Genomic DNA, 15,169 nt, shown 5'->3' with positions numbered 1-15,169 from the left:
AAAATCTCTGCATTACCAATTGAGAAAAAAATCTCTACGTTACTAACACACACACACACACACACACACACACACACAGTCTTATGGAAGAAAGGAAAAATAAAAGAATCTCCAAGTTATCACTTTTCATTTTATCAATCACCTCTCAAACCATCTCTTTCCAAAGTCCTCCACTGTATCATACTCGTGATACTTAAGAATCAGTACAGAAATAGGTTATTTAACCACATCTTACTCTCAGCCAGTACCACAGTAACTTTTGCTAGAATGATAATCTCAGCTTTATCTTGCATTCTTTTTCCCCGCCACTTTAAAATTTTTTTTTTTCAACGTGTATTTATTTTTGGGACAGAGAGAGACAGAGCATGAACGGGGGAGGGGCAGAGAGAGAGGGAGACACAGCATCAGAAACAGGCTCCAGGCTCTGAGCCATCAGCCCAGAGCCCGACGCGGGGCTCGAACTCACGGACCGCGAGATTGTGACCTGGCTGAAGTCGGACGCTTAACCGACTGCGCCACCCAGGCGCCCCCCCGCCACTTTAAATAAGGACAAATTAATGTTGCTTCTGTAGGAGTTTGTCCATTCCATTAACAGCTAAGACAAATTATAAAAGAGCACTCTACATGGGAGATACAGGCTTCCAGTTATGGAATGAGTAAGTCACTGGAATAAAGGAACAGCACAGGGAATATAATCAATGATACTGTAATAGTGCTGTATGCTGATGGTAGCTACACTTGTGGTGAGCATAGCATAACATATAAAGAAGTTGAATCACTGTTGTGAAAATGATGTAATATTGTATGTCAACTATACTCAAAAAAATGTAAAACAGATAAAGAACACTCTATAAACAATGGGGTAGAAACACTGATGTAAGAATGACATTTTACCAATGATGCTAAAATTATCCTTTCAGAAATACATGAAATTTAAATACTAAAATAAGTGCATATAGAACATACTTTTTAGCCTTCAGTTTTTCTATAAAAGAATCTTCTTTAATACATCCATCTGTTGGGTAGTATCCTTGTCTCATATTTATAGTTGTAGCAACCTTAGGTCAAGAATAAAAACAAAGTCATTCAACAAATTCTGTTTATCTGGAATTCAAACAACTAGTGTGCCATTCATAGATAAAGTTGATAATCTTAAAGATTCTCTTTAAATCAAAGAAAAAACTGTTCATGTATGATGCTTTTACCCTATTTTAATATTTGAAAAAATCTAATTTTGGCAACTATTAATTAAACAGAACATTAATTAAAATGCTTAATTCTACCACAATTCTAAAGGAAATAGCTGTAATGATACTTTTAAGATCTACTCTAAAATATTCACAATGACATCTCAAGTTATGTTCAAACTCTACAATTATATTTAAGAATAAATTTAGTAAGAAAAAAGTTCTAAGAAAAGAAAATGAATTTATTGGGGATCATAAAACAAGAACGGAATAAATGAATAATGTCCAGTTCCTGGAGACAAAGATTTAATATCCTTAAATACATCTAATATAAAATTAATACAATTCTACAGTCCATATGGAAAATATATTATGTGAGAATTACAAAAATTTCAACATATCATTCAGTAGAGATTTATTTATCCCACCAGATAATAAAGCTAATGTAATTAAAATGCTAAGGTACTGGCACAATAAATGAGTAGAATAGAGCCTTGAAACAGATCCATATATATATGGAAACTTAATACAGAATACAAGGGGCATTTCAATTAAAAAGAGGAAGGAGGGGTGCCTGAGTGGCTTAGTCGGGTGAGCATCCAACTTCGGCTCAGGTCATGATCTCAGTCTGTGAGTTCGAGCCCACATCAGGCTCTGTGCTGACAGCTTGGAACCTAGAGCTTGCTTCAGATTCTGTGTCTCCTTCTCTCTGACCCTCCCCCATTCATGCTCTGTCTCTTTCTCAAAAATAAACATTAAAAACTAAAAAATAAATAAAAAGAGGAAGGATTATTCAACAAGTAGTATGAGAAAGTCAGCTAATCATTTTGAAGAATGATGTTATACACCCACCTAACATCACATATTATAAAATATTTAAATATGTATCATAAAATGAAATGAGCATACAAAATACATATATAACTCTGAAATGGAAAGGTCTAATTAAAACCCAGAAACCATTAAAGAGGAGGAAAACAAGTAAAAGAAACATTTCTGAAAGGCTAAATGTAATCAAAAGTGAAAGACTGGTAGAAAATAGTTAAGATATACAGAATAAGATATTAATATCCCTATCATATGAACTCTTCTTACAAGTTAGGGAAAAAAAAACAATTCAAAAGGGAAATATCCAAAGTATATTTCAAGATCTATTAAAGATTCTCCCAAAAGGGAAGCTTGAAGTCAACATATGAGGGTGCTCTATTTCACTAGTAGTCAGGGAATTAAAGTTTAAAGTAAGAAAATAACTACTTTTCGCCCATCAAAATGCCAAACATTAAAGTAAATATGACAAATTCAAACATTAATTTGTTTTGGAGTTAGAAATTAACAGAACTGGCTCAGAATTTTTTGGGGAGGGGTGGTTTTGAAGAATTATATACAGATATAGTGAAAAACTGGGGTGCCTGGGTGACTCAGTTGGTTAAGCATCTGATGCTCAGTTGGAAGCATCTCGCAGTTCATGGGTCCAAGCCCTGCATGGGGCTCTGCACTGACAGTTCAGAGCCTGGAGCCTGCTTCAGATTCTCTCTCTCTCTCTCTCTCTGCCCCCTCCCCCTGCTCGCACTCTGTCTCTCTCTCTCAAAAACAAATAAATATTAAAAAAATTTTAAAGGTATAGTGAAAAATTTTCAAAACCACTTAAATGTTTATAATAAAGGTATTAGTAAATAATTACAGAACTTATGTACAATGGTTTGTTACATAGCCATTAAAAGTAATTGCAGGATATCGGCCAATGTTCAAAAGCCAGCTAAGGTCTATACATTAGCTATACTCATTGTTTGCTATTAAAATTTTTTTTAATGTTTTATTTATTTTTGAGAGAGAGAAAGAGTGACTGAGCAAGCAAGTGAGGGGCAGAGAGAGAGGGAGACACAGAATCCTAAGCAGGCTCCAGGCTCTGGGCTGTCAGCACAGAGCCCTACACAGGGCTTGAACTCAGGAGCTGTGAGATCAGACCTCAGCCTAAGTCAGACACTTAAAACGACTGAGCCACCCAGGCGGCCCCAACTGTTTGCTATTAAAGGGGAACTCAATTTTTTTTTAATGTTTTGTTTATTTTTGAGACAGAGAGAGACAGAGCATGAGCAGGGGAGGGGCAGAGAGAGAGGGAGACACAGAATCTGAAGCAATTCCAGGCTCTGAGGTGTCAGCACAAAGCCTGACGCGGGGCTCGAACTCACAAACCACGAGATCATGACCTGAGCCAAAGCCGGATGCTCAACTGACTGAGCCACCCAGGCACCCCCAAAGGGGAAGTCAATTTTGAGTTAAAAATTCATCTTTCCTTCTACATAGTACTACCGACTGATTTAACTTAAATTTGCACACATGTACTTTTTAAAAAAGTAATTGTAGGAGACTCTAATGAAAGTTAATGTTGCTACGAGAAATAAAGCTGATTACTACATGTTATAGTCACCCATTTAAATATACTTTTTTGGTGGGGGAGAGGATGTCTGTCAAGGTTTTTTTTGTTTGTTTGTTTGATGTTTATTTATTTTTGAGAGACAGAATCTGAAGCAGGTTCCAGGCTCTGAGCTGTCAGCACAGAGCCCAACACAGGGCTTGAACTCATGAACTGTGAGATCAGGACCTGAGCCAAAGTCTCACACTTAACCGACTGAGCTACCCAGGTGCCCCTAAGGTTTTAAGTATAACAGACCAAAGATAGTCTTGTATTATAAGATAATTAGGAGGCAAATGTTACTTTTTTTAATGCTTTTTGAGAGAGGAAGAGAGCACATTCATGTGCAGGGGGCAGGGCAGGGGGGGAGGGAGGGAGAGGGAGAGAGGGGGAGAGAAAGAGAAAGAGAAAGAGAGAGAAAGAGAGAGAAAGAAAGAGAAAGAGAGAGAGAGAGAGAGAGAGAGAGAGAAATATCCCAAGCAGGCTCTTTGCTATCAGCGTGGGGCTCCATCTCATGAACTGTGAAATCATGACCTAAGCCAAAATCAAGAATTGGACACTGAACCAACTGAGCCACCCAGGCATCCTGAAAAAGTGTTACTATTAACACAACACATTGGACTGAAAGTTATTTTTTGAGAATATCCCACCCCCAAACTGGCAGCTAAAACCTTAATTTCTATATGCCTATTCACTTATCCCCCTTTGGTTTAGCATTTCACAGTTAAGAGATTAATGTTACTATCAACAGATTTGAGAGGACACCTCTTCCAGAAAATTTAAGAAAATATTAAATACAACTGACCTAAAAGACTTCAGTTAAAATTGTATACAGATTCTTAACTTGTAATATATAAAACAGGTTCTCTCCCCGACCCTCACAGCTTGTCATTTTTAAAAAAATTATGTAATTAGAGGGGCGCCTGGGTGGCTCAGTGGGTTAAGCGTCCGACTTCGGCTCAGGTCATGATCTCCCGGTTCGTGAGTTCAAGCCCCGCATCGGGCTCTGGGCTGACAGCTCAGAACCTGGAGCCTGTTTCAGATTCTGTGTCTCCCTCTCTGTCTCTGACCCTCCCCCGTTCATGCTGTCTCTCTCTGTCTCAAAAATAAATAAACGTTAAAAAAAAATAAAAATAAATAAAAATTATGTAATTATCACTGGTTTTTGTTTTTAGTTTCAAGTTTTTAGATTCCAGTTAGTTAAAACAGTGTTAATATTGGCCTCAGGTGTAGAATTCTGACCCATCACCCATTTAAACCGTCCCCCTACCCACCTCCCCTCCAGCAACCCTCAGTTTGCTATTTGTGGTGAGTTTTTTGCTTGTTTTTGCTACCTATAAATGAAACAATGCAGTCAAATTTAGCCAGTATTTCTTTTATGGTTTTTGCTTTCAGTGATAGGTTTTAACAAGGCTTCCCCATCCAAGATTATGCAATTATCTGTACTTTCTTTTAGTTTAAATGTTTAATTTGCATGTTAACATTTCTAATCCACATGGGACTGGTAATAGATAGTAATTATCTATTGATTAGAAAACTTATCCTTCCCTTCTCACACGGTATATTTTTGGACTCCGGTCCAATAGATCAATACAATGTCAGTATTTCTGGAATGATACCTAAGTATGATCTTATGAACAAAATCTGCCATCTTGCTGTGCAAAATGTAGAATGCTTATGAAGTAACCATTAATATCAATCAAAAGCAAAGAACCAATGTTATCAAAAACCATACAACTATGAAAGATAAAGACTGGTAGATAGGGGTGCCTGGGTGGCTCAGTCAGTTGAGTGTCCAACTCTTGATTTTGGCTCAGGTCATGATCCCAGGGTCATGGGACTGAGCCCCACATTGGGGCTCAGTGTGGAGTTTGCTTAAGATTCTCTCTCCCTCTGCCCCTCTCCCCGACTCCTTCTCTCTCTCTTAAAAAAAAAAAATACCGGTAGATAAATTAATGTTTACCCAAACTCAGAAATAAGAACATAAGTATATCTATTAATCCGGAATAGAATCATTTTAGGCTTAAATACCTAGGCCTTCAACATTAAAGATAAATCATAAATATAAACTTAATGTGAACATAAGTATTTAAATCTTACTTTTTAGAAAAGAGCATGTAATATAAAAATAATAAACTACATTACTCAAATAGTCTATAAATTCAGTCTTTTTACTAATTTAAACTAGTTCATTCTCCTATTCAAAATAAATATTAGATATAAGCAAAAATCTACATTTTAAAAACTAATAAAAGAGTGGTAACAGGGCACCTGGATGGCTCAGTCAGTTAAGCGTCCGACTTTGGCTCAGGTCATGATCTCACAGTTTGTGAGTTTGAGCCCTGTGTCTGTGTCTCCCTCTCTTTCTACCCTCCTCTGCTCATTTTTTCTCTCTCTCAAAAATTAAAAAAGAGTGGTAACGATTTCAGGAAGGTTTCTTGAAGGGACTCCCTTAAATAAGGATCAGCTTTAGTGCATGTGAAGAATCTGATTATACTTCCTTGTCAATTCCCTGGGCTAAAAGCACAAGAGGAGAAAGGGGAAGGATGAAACAGATCTCCTGAAGTAAGAGTCAGAACTAGTTAAAATGATACAAAATAGATTTATCATAACCATAAAATCAAAACTAGCATTTGTAAATGTACCATAAACATTCATGTAAATGTTATTCAAAATAATACAAGTATAATGATTTAAGACACTAAGCATGAAGTCATTTGCCAAAAAAGGGAAAGGTTACTGTTCTAATAAATGTCTCTGTTTTTTTGAGTATTATAACAGGATGGATATAAGCAGAGACAGTTCCAGTTGCCTGTTTATTCCCTTTCCCACCACAAGACTGAATCTGTCAGGGATCTTCCATTACAACCACAGGAACTAGGCTCCCCTTTAACTATGTAGTGAAGCCACATCTGAGGAACCCAATGTCAAAAAAAGGACAGGAGAAAGGAATTTCCCACAATAAAGGCCATAATTTGTAAAGTATGTAATTCCAAAATAGACATCTTTTAACATGTAAATGTTTCCATTATAATTCAAACCTTCACAAATTTACATGTATGTATGTATGTTATTTTTTTTTTTTTTACCATGTTTAACCTACAAACCAATTAATCCACACCTAAATGATCATGGGTTGATTATAACACTTATTTGAATGGTCTTGAAGCTTGTAGAGAACTTTTACATAACTCAAATTTGACTTACAATCCTATAAGAAAAGTAGGTATTATTTCCATCTCATGAATGAGGAAACTCAGGCTTTGTGTGACAGAACTATGACTGCATTCCAGATCTTCGGCTTCTATCTTGTTTGTCTCACTGACAGAAAACAATGGCTACAAATCCTCATCATCTGATATCTCAAGTGGAACATTAAGAATTTAGAGATTAAAGGGTGCCTGGGTGGCTCAGTTGATTAAGTGTCTGACTTTGGCTCAGGTCATGATTTCAAGATTCATGAGTTCAAGCCCTGCATCATGACCACTATGACCTTGTAGAACCTGCTTGAGATTCTCTCTCTCCCTCTCTCTCTCTGCACCCCACTCCCATGCTTTCCTTCTCAAAATAAGTAAACCTAAAAAAAAGAAAAAGAATTTACAGATTAAAAGACAATTTTCCAGGGACATACTATATAAATTGAACTACATTTGTATTTGTAGCAAATGCAAAGGATGTTCATTAAATTTTACTTTATTATGGGTCTATAGATTTTAATCCTAGTGCAACTGTACTTTTTTAGTGCCTGTGAAGTTAACTTCAGGCTACTGTTTTGTTTCTCTTTTTAAACTATGGCATCTCTACAAATATAAATTCGATAACACACAAAGTTTCAGGGTCAGGGAGAGTTCAAAATTTCCTTGCATGCTATTGGCGTGGTAAAGAAAGGTAGAGACTTGAAAGGAATATATGTCACTAAAAATAAGTAAAAAGACCATATACAAAAATAAATTCAAGATGGATGAAAGACCTAAATGTGAGACAGGAAACCATCAAAATCCTAGAGGACAACACAGGCAGTAACCTCTTTGACCTTGGCCACAGCAACTTCTTACCAGATATGTCGCCAGAGGCGAGGGAAACAAAAGCAAAAATAAACTATTGGGACTTCATCAAAATAAAAAGCTTTTGCACAGTGAAGGAAACAATCTACAAAACTAAAAGGCAGCCTACAGAATAGGAGAAGATATTTGCAAATGACATATCTGATAAAAGGTTAGTATCCAAAATCGGTAAAGAACTTACCAAACTCAACATCCAAAAAACATACAATCCAACTAAGAAATGGGCAGAAGACATGAATAAACACTTCCAAAAAAGACATCCAGATGGCTAACAGACACATGAAGAGATGCTCAACATCACTCATCATCAGGGAAATATAGATCAAAACCACAATGAGATACCACCACACACCTGTCAGAATGGGTAAAATTAACAACACAAGAAACAACAGGTGTTGGCGAGGATGCAGAGAAAGGGGAACACTCTTGGACTGTTGGTGTGACTGCAAACGGGTACAGTCACTCTGGAGAACAGTATAGAGATTCCTCAAAAAGTTAAAAAGAGAACTACCCTAAGATCCAAAAATTGTACTACTAGGTATTTACCCAAAGGACACAAAAATACAGATTTGAAGGGGGACATGCACCCCTATGTTTACAGCATCATGATTAACATTAGACAAGCTATGGAGAGAGCCCAAATGTCCGTTAACTGATGAATGGATAAAGATGAATGGTGTGTGTGCGTGTGTGTTAAAAGACATTCTTATGGAATATCACTCAGTCATCAAAAAGAATGAAATCTTGCCATATGCAATGACACAGACTGAGCTACATGCATGATGCTAAGTGAAATAAGTTAATCAGAGAAGATAAATACCACATGATTTCACTCATATGTGGAACTTAAGAAACAGAACAGGTGAACATATGGGATGGGGGAAAAGAGAGAGGGAAACAAACCATGAGAGACTCTTAGAGAACTGATGGTTGATGGAGGGAGGTGGGTGGGGGAAGGGCCAGATGAGGGATGGGTATTAGGGAGGGCACTTGTTATGATGAGCACTGGGTGTTGTATGTAATTGATGAATCACTGGATTCTACTCCTGAAACCAATATTAACTGTATGTTAACTAAAAGTTAAATAAAAATTTGAAAAAATAAACAAAAATGATCATTGGAAACAGTAAAAATTAGGATAAACGTAAAAAATAAATAAAAATACGGGTGCCTGAGTGGCTTAGTCGGTTAAGCGTCTGACTTCGGCTCAGGTCATGATCTCACAGTTCGTGGGTTCAAGCCCCCACACTGAGCTCTGGGCTAGTATCTCTGAGCTCGGAGCCTGGAGCCTGCTTTGGATTCTGTGTCTCCCTCTCTCTCTGCCCCTCCTCCAATCATGTTCTGTCTCTCTCTGTCTCAAAAATGAATAGACATTAAAAATAATGTAAAAAAATAAATGAAAATAATTAAAAAGAGGCAATTTTCCACAGAAGTCTCCAAAGGGGTGCCTGGGTAGCTCAGTCAATTAAGCATCTGACCCTTGATTTCAGCTCAGGTCATGATCCCAGGATCATGGGACTGAGCCTGTATTGGCCTCCATGCTGTGTGTGAAGTCTACTTAAGATATTCTCTCTCTCTCCCTCTCCCTCCCTCTGTCCCTCTCCCCTGCTTGCACACTTGCTCTCTCTAAAATTTAAAAACTTATTTTTAAAAAGAGTCAAAATATATAGGCTGATTAATGTAGAACTTTAACTTTGTATTTTCTTGAATATTCGTAACAATTATAAAACGAATCAAAAAAAGCTTTATCTTTTGTTAAGCTGCTTTAAGACTCAGCAGCAAAAATTCAAAATTTCAGGTTCTAACAAAAGTATGTTTTCTCTAACATTTTTACCTTCAACAGTAGGTTATAATATACTGACTATGAAAGATGATAAAACTTACCTCACAATCAGGACATATAATTGTGTTGTGTTCTTCAGTTATTAACAAGCACAGTTCACAAAAAGCATGTCCACATTGAAGTTCATGGTGGTGACCTATGAAATGAAATTCTGCTGTGAATTAAACTGTCTATAGTTTGTTAGCATTGAATGTGCAGCATTAATCAGAGGGAAAAGTTAAAAGAGGGGACTCTTACATGGGAAGAGATATCAAGTTTCATTAGAAATGCAGGACCTGTTAAACAAAATTCAGTAGAAGCTATTAAGTCTGAAGGAGGGAAAAAGTCAAATTGAAAGCCAAGCAGGGCTATGTAATATTGTTTGCATTAATTTAGTTTCTGGTACCGATACTACTTCGAATTTGCCATATCTTATAATCATACAAAATGTTCTGACATACTTCATTTGATCCTTGTACATATCACAGCCAAGTAGGCTTAGGAAGGTTACATTCAACTTAGAAATCGATAAACCTTTTGGTGATGTGGCTAAATGGTATAATCTAGACTCCAGCCTAGTTCTGTGTCCAAGTCCAATACTCTTTCTATTTGTTCCCATTGCCTCTAATTTATATTTCCAATCCTGTGAAGAGAACAGGGAGGGCAGATATGAGACACTGGCAAGACCTCTCTCTTACAATGACCTAAGATACTTGACAGAAGCCAGATGCTACTACTGTCACACATACATGATCCACATAAAGATAATTTCACAAACCTAGCATTTATGAGGGGAAATACCATAATCCTGAGTGAAAGCCTAATATCAAGATTTTAATGCTGTCAATAGAATTTAAAGCTTATCATAGTAAACATATTTGTTTTAGCTATGTAACTTCAAAAAGTTGTCATTTTAAAACACTTTGTAAGAAAAAAAGGAAAAGCACTAGATAAAATCAGTTATATTTTATTGCCAAAAGACAGTGTTCTTGCTGATTTATAAGAATTACATTCTTTTGATAAAAAAGCTTTAGTTTGCAAGCCAAGCGAAATATCTGAAACTTGCTTATGACCAAGCTAAATTTTACAGCTCTATTTAAATTTCAGAGATAATATTTCCAAATAAATCAAAATTGTTTAACTGTTCTATCCTTATACAATTTCTGATATTGTACCAGTCTAATCTGTGATACATCATAGCTTACAAAGCACTTCCACAATTTTATATGCCTAAATACCACCTAGTATTTCTGAGCATTGTAATACAAACATATGGAAGCATGAGTGATTTTAAAAGGTCATGTTCGTAAACTTTATCTGGTAATGCTTATTTGATTCAAACAATGGAGATTTTCTATGCGACAGCTGTGATAAAAAGAGTAGGAGAAACTTGGCTCCCCACCTTAAAACACAACTAACCAACTTTTTCTACAAAGGTTCACTCACATCTCTCAAATGGAGTCCATCTCGGAGGGACTGAGAAAATGAACGAATTTCACTATGAAAGTATAAATGTTAAGTAGTCATTGGAGTGGTAATAAGACTTCAGCAACTGCAGTTTGAAATTCAACAACTCCTGCCAGAGACAGCACTCTAAGGCATTTTAAATTACATTAAAGTAACCTGAAAGTGTTTTCACTGGAGCAGATTCTAAATCCATAGGAGTGCAGTGGATTTCCCCCCTTGATGTACAAAGAAAAAACACAAGATGCACAAAAAGAGTGAATTGTTTCCCAAACAATGCCTTAAGCCAAACTGAGCGATAACGCTTCCCTCCCAATGCCAAATATCTGTTTTCTAATCCTGGAACGTTTTAAAGTGGTCTACTCGTTACTCCTCCTGCAACAAAATCTACACAAGCAAATCAAATTTCGTTACTTCTTGATCACAAGACAATGGGCTAAATTTTTATATCTACCCTTTCATGAATCTGTGAACCCGGGGGAGTTTTTGAACTAACGCTCAAGAGAGCTCACACACCATTCCCTAATAGAATCAGTGAAAAAGGGAGAGAAGCAGGTGCCAAGTGGAGAAAGCTTCGGAGAGGTACGGAGCCACCCTGACCACAGGGGACGTCTCTGCCGCCCCGAGGGTGGGCTGCAGACACGCAGGGAGGCCTATGACACAGTTCTCCAGGTCCACCTTGCTGTAACTGAGCAGCGCCCCACACTGCCACCCCACTCGGCTCCCAGCCCTCGGGACAGGCCTTGCTCTCCGTCTCCAGGCCCAGCAGCCTGACTGGGACAGAGCCTATGGAGGGCAGATGGCCAAGGCGGGGCTGGGCCCCATGGGGGTCTCCTCACCAGAAACTCTGGACTCCCTTCTTCCACACTGAGTGCACTGAATCTCGGCAGCGCCCCACGGCCGACTCTTCCTCCCCATCTGCCGATAGGCAGACAGGCTGAAACAAGCCGTCGAAGGTACTGCCGCCATGGCGGCCTCCTTCGGGATCCGAGGACGGGTACCACGTGCCAGTCCCGGCGTCCCTTGCGGCAGCGACCAATCCTCAGGGCAGGCGGCTCCTGATAGCCAATCAAAGAGTTTAGCCCGCCTTCTCAGCTTGCCACGCTGGGGCGTCCGGAATTCCAGGTGCGGGGTGGCTGTTTTCGGCTTGGACTTGGGCAGGTACAGTCTGAGGAAGGACGCCACCGGAGGTCAGGGAAGGACCACTTACTTTCCGATTTTTACCTAAAGCACACTCCCGTAGCACTCTTACTGCATTCAAATTAAGATTTCGCGTATTATTACTTAAATTGTTGTCGACTTTACAGGTAGAAAACAATCTTTTGTATTGAAGTCATCCTTCTTCCCTCAATATATTAGGGCTAGAGGCCCTAAACCTGTGTGCTGGAAATGTGGGGGCTTGACTAATAGTAGCCTTAGTGGAGAACCTATCAGTATCTACCGGTGGGGAGATTCCATTAACAATTTCAAACTAAAGTCTGGTCATCGTTAATAGTTGTTAATGGTATACAAGGCACTGCTGGGAGCAGTTGGGGATGCTAAGCATTTGTAAACTAACAGGTTCCTGCTTGAGAGGTATGTAGCCCTCTACCTCTAAAACGGTAACTTCTGCTGGGGTGGCTTGTGTTAAGTGCCAGAGGAGATTAGAGACAATAAGAATTACCGCATTCTGAAGAGATGATGTCTAGCCTTCCTAAAGGATATAGGGGTTTACATTAGACCTTAAAACCTGGGTAGGACTTTAAGGAGTAAACAGGACATCAGGCTTTCCAGAGAGAAAGAATGGCTTAAGCAAAGAAGAGTGGGAGATGCAGTGGCCTCTCTGGAATTTAATTTGTAGGCCATTAAGTCAGAGCATTAATTTCCTTAAAGTGAGCTTTTTGGAGAAGGTATATTGGGGTAGAATTTTGGGGAGTCTTCAATATTGGACTAAGGAGTTTGGACTTTACCTTTCAAGCAGTAGAGTGCTAGTGAAGTTGTAAGAGCAAGGGCTAAAGTAATCTGGTAGCAGTGGGGCAGGTATATTGTGGAGGAAACATCTAGAGATGGCAGAGTGCCTTCAGAGGGTAAGAATAACTGCCTGCATATATTCCTTTTTTTCTCCTCTATTAAAAAAATAGAAACAAATATTATGTTCAGGCATTTATCTCTTTGAATATTATTTCTCCCTTGTTATTTTTTCTGGAGCTCCTGTTAGACAGTAAATAGGGCCTTTTCATTCTATACCTTTCTTAACTTTGCTTTCATATTTTCCATTTCTTTATCTCTCTGTGCTGCATTCTGGGAATTTTTTTCAGATATCTATACCTGTTAATCAATTCTCTCTTCAGCCGTACATAATCTGCTATTTAACATGACCACTGAGTTTTAAATTTTCAGTGACTATTTTATTCAATTCTAGATATTCTCTTTTTTTTAATTTCAAATTTTGCCTGATCTTTTTTGGAGAGAATTATGTTCCTTTCTCATGTTTTTTATTCCATCTTTTATTACTTTAATATTTTAAGCACACTTATTTTGTTATATAACCCCAACATTCCTTTTTCTGATATTCTTCAGAGGTATAAATATGCAATTTTATTATTTTTACCAATCCTCATTCATGGTGATTTGTTTCTTCATATGTTTTGTAATTTTGGATTTTAAGCTCATGTTTGAAAATGTTTATCTGTGGGAATCTTGTAAGACCTGTATTAAGGATACATTTCCCCAGATTTCATTTTTGCTTCCTTTAGGCACCTCAATGCATGATGAATCTAGGAGCACTTTAATTTAATGTCTTGGCTTGTGTTTTGATAGACTACCCTGACAGCATATTTCAAATCCCAAGCCTACCTGAAAGCATGTATATATTGTAGGTAACGGGGGAGATATTTTCCCCACCTAAAGGTATACAAGATAAACAGAATTCTTTACCTTTTAGCCTACCTGTTCACTCCTGCCATCAGTGTGTGAACCTAACCTACCATGCAAAAGCTTGGATTAGCAGCTGTTTTGTTTATTTATTTTTTGCCAATTCAATGCCTGTGCCATGATATCTCCTTGTGGCCTTACTTACATTTCTCTGACTAATGAGTTTTCATGTTTATTAATCATTTAGACTTTCATATTCTTTTTTTTGCCTTTTGGGTTGTTTGTCTCTTGACTGATTTATAGTAATTCTTTATTCTAGATTCCATTGCAAATATCCTTTCCTAGGCTATGATTTGTTTTGGGGTGTATGTGTGCGTGTGTGTGTGTGTGTGTGTGTGTGTGTGTTTTACTTTATGATATCTCTTATTGTCCAAAAGTGTTGTATTTTACTATGGAATTTTCGTTAAGATTTGCAATTTGTGAATATTGTTTTAAAATCTTTCCCCAAGCTAAATATTCATTGTATTTATTATCTTCTACAAGCTTTATTACCTTCTCTTCTATTTTAAAATTCAGCTTTGTTGTCATTGGTATTTGCATAGGGGTGGGAGAAAGTGAGGTGCAAAGGAAATATCAGAACGCAGTAATTTGGTTGGGCAGGGTCTTGAACCTTGATTTACTCATTACATATGTGTCTCTATGTATACACCATTGTTGTAGTGCCATCTCAGAACACAGATACAGAGATAGACATTCCACATTTTATTATGACTTTTAAAAGCATCAAGTATATTTTAACCTTGGTTCTACTTTCGTTTCAATAAAACTGTGGATTTAACATTTATAAAAATTTTATTATTATTTTTAGTATGATATTTATTGTAAAATTGGTTTCCATACAACACCTAGTGCTCATCCCAACAGGTGCCCTCCTCAGTACCCATCTCCCACTTTCCCCTCCCTCCTAACCCCCATCAACCCTCAGTTTATTCTCAGTTTGTAAGAGTCTCTTATGGTTTGGCTCCCTCCCTCTCTAACCTTTTTTTCCCCTCCCCTCCCCCATGGTCTTCTGTTAAGTTTCTCAGGATCCACATAAGAGTGAAAACATATGGTATCTGTCTTTCTCTGTATGACTTTTTTCACTTAGCATAACACTCTCCAGTTCCATTCACGTTGCTACAAAAGGCCATATTTCATTCTTTCTCATTGCCAAGCAGTATTCCATTGTATATATAAACCTAACTTCTTTATCTATTCATCAGATGATGGACATTTAGGCTCTTTCCAGAATTTGGCTATTGTTGAGAAAGTGCTGCTATAAACATTGGGGTACAAGTGCCCCTATGCATCAGCACTCCTGTATCCC

At 37.7% G+C, this 15,169-nt stretch overlaps 1 protein-coding gene across 1 annotated transcript in view; it reads right to left on the bottom strand.

Moving 5' to 3' along the window:
• The window catches only part of RNF17 (ring finger protein 17), a 119,672-nt gene extending 107,753 nt beyond the window's left edge, over positions 1 to 11,919 (bottom strand). The window contains exons 1-3 of the mRNA XM_030307187.1: positions 11,790 to 11,919; positions 9,549 to 9,643; positions 967 to 1,058 (exon numbers count right to left, since the gene is read on the bottom strand). Coding sequence (XP_030163047.1) covers positions 967 to 1,058; positions 9,549 to 9,643; positions 11,790 to 11,919 — 317 coding nt within the window. The remainder of the gene's footprint in view (positions 1 to 966; positions 1,059 to 9,548; positions 9,644 to 11,789) is intronic.
• Between the last annotated feature and the right edge of the window lie 3,250 nt (positions 11,920 to 15,169).

The sequence above is a fragment of the Lynx canadensis genome, chromosome A1 (genome assembly GCF_007474595.2).
Source record: "Lynx canadensis isolate LIC74 chromosome A1, mLynCan4.pri.v2, whole genome shotgun sequence".
Classification (NCBI taxonomy): Eukaryota; Metazoa; Chordata; class Mammalia; order Carnivora; family Felidae; genus Lynx; species Lynx canadensis.
This window is presented reverse-complemented; position numbering and strand designations above follow the sequence as displayed.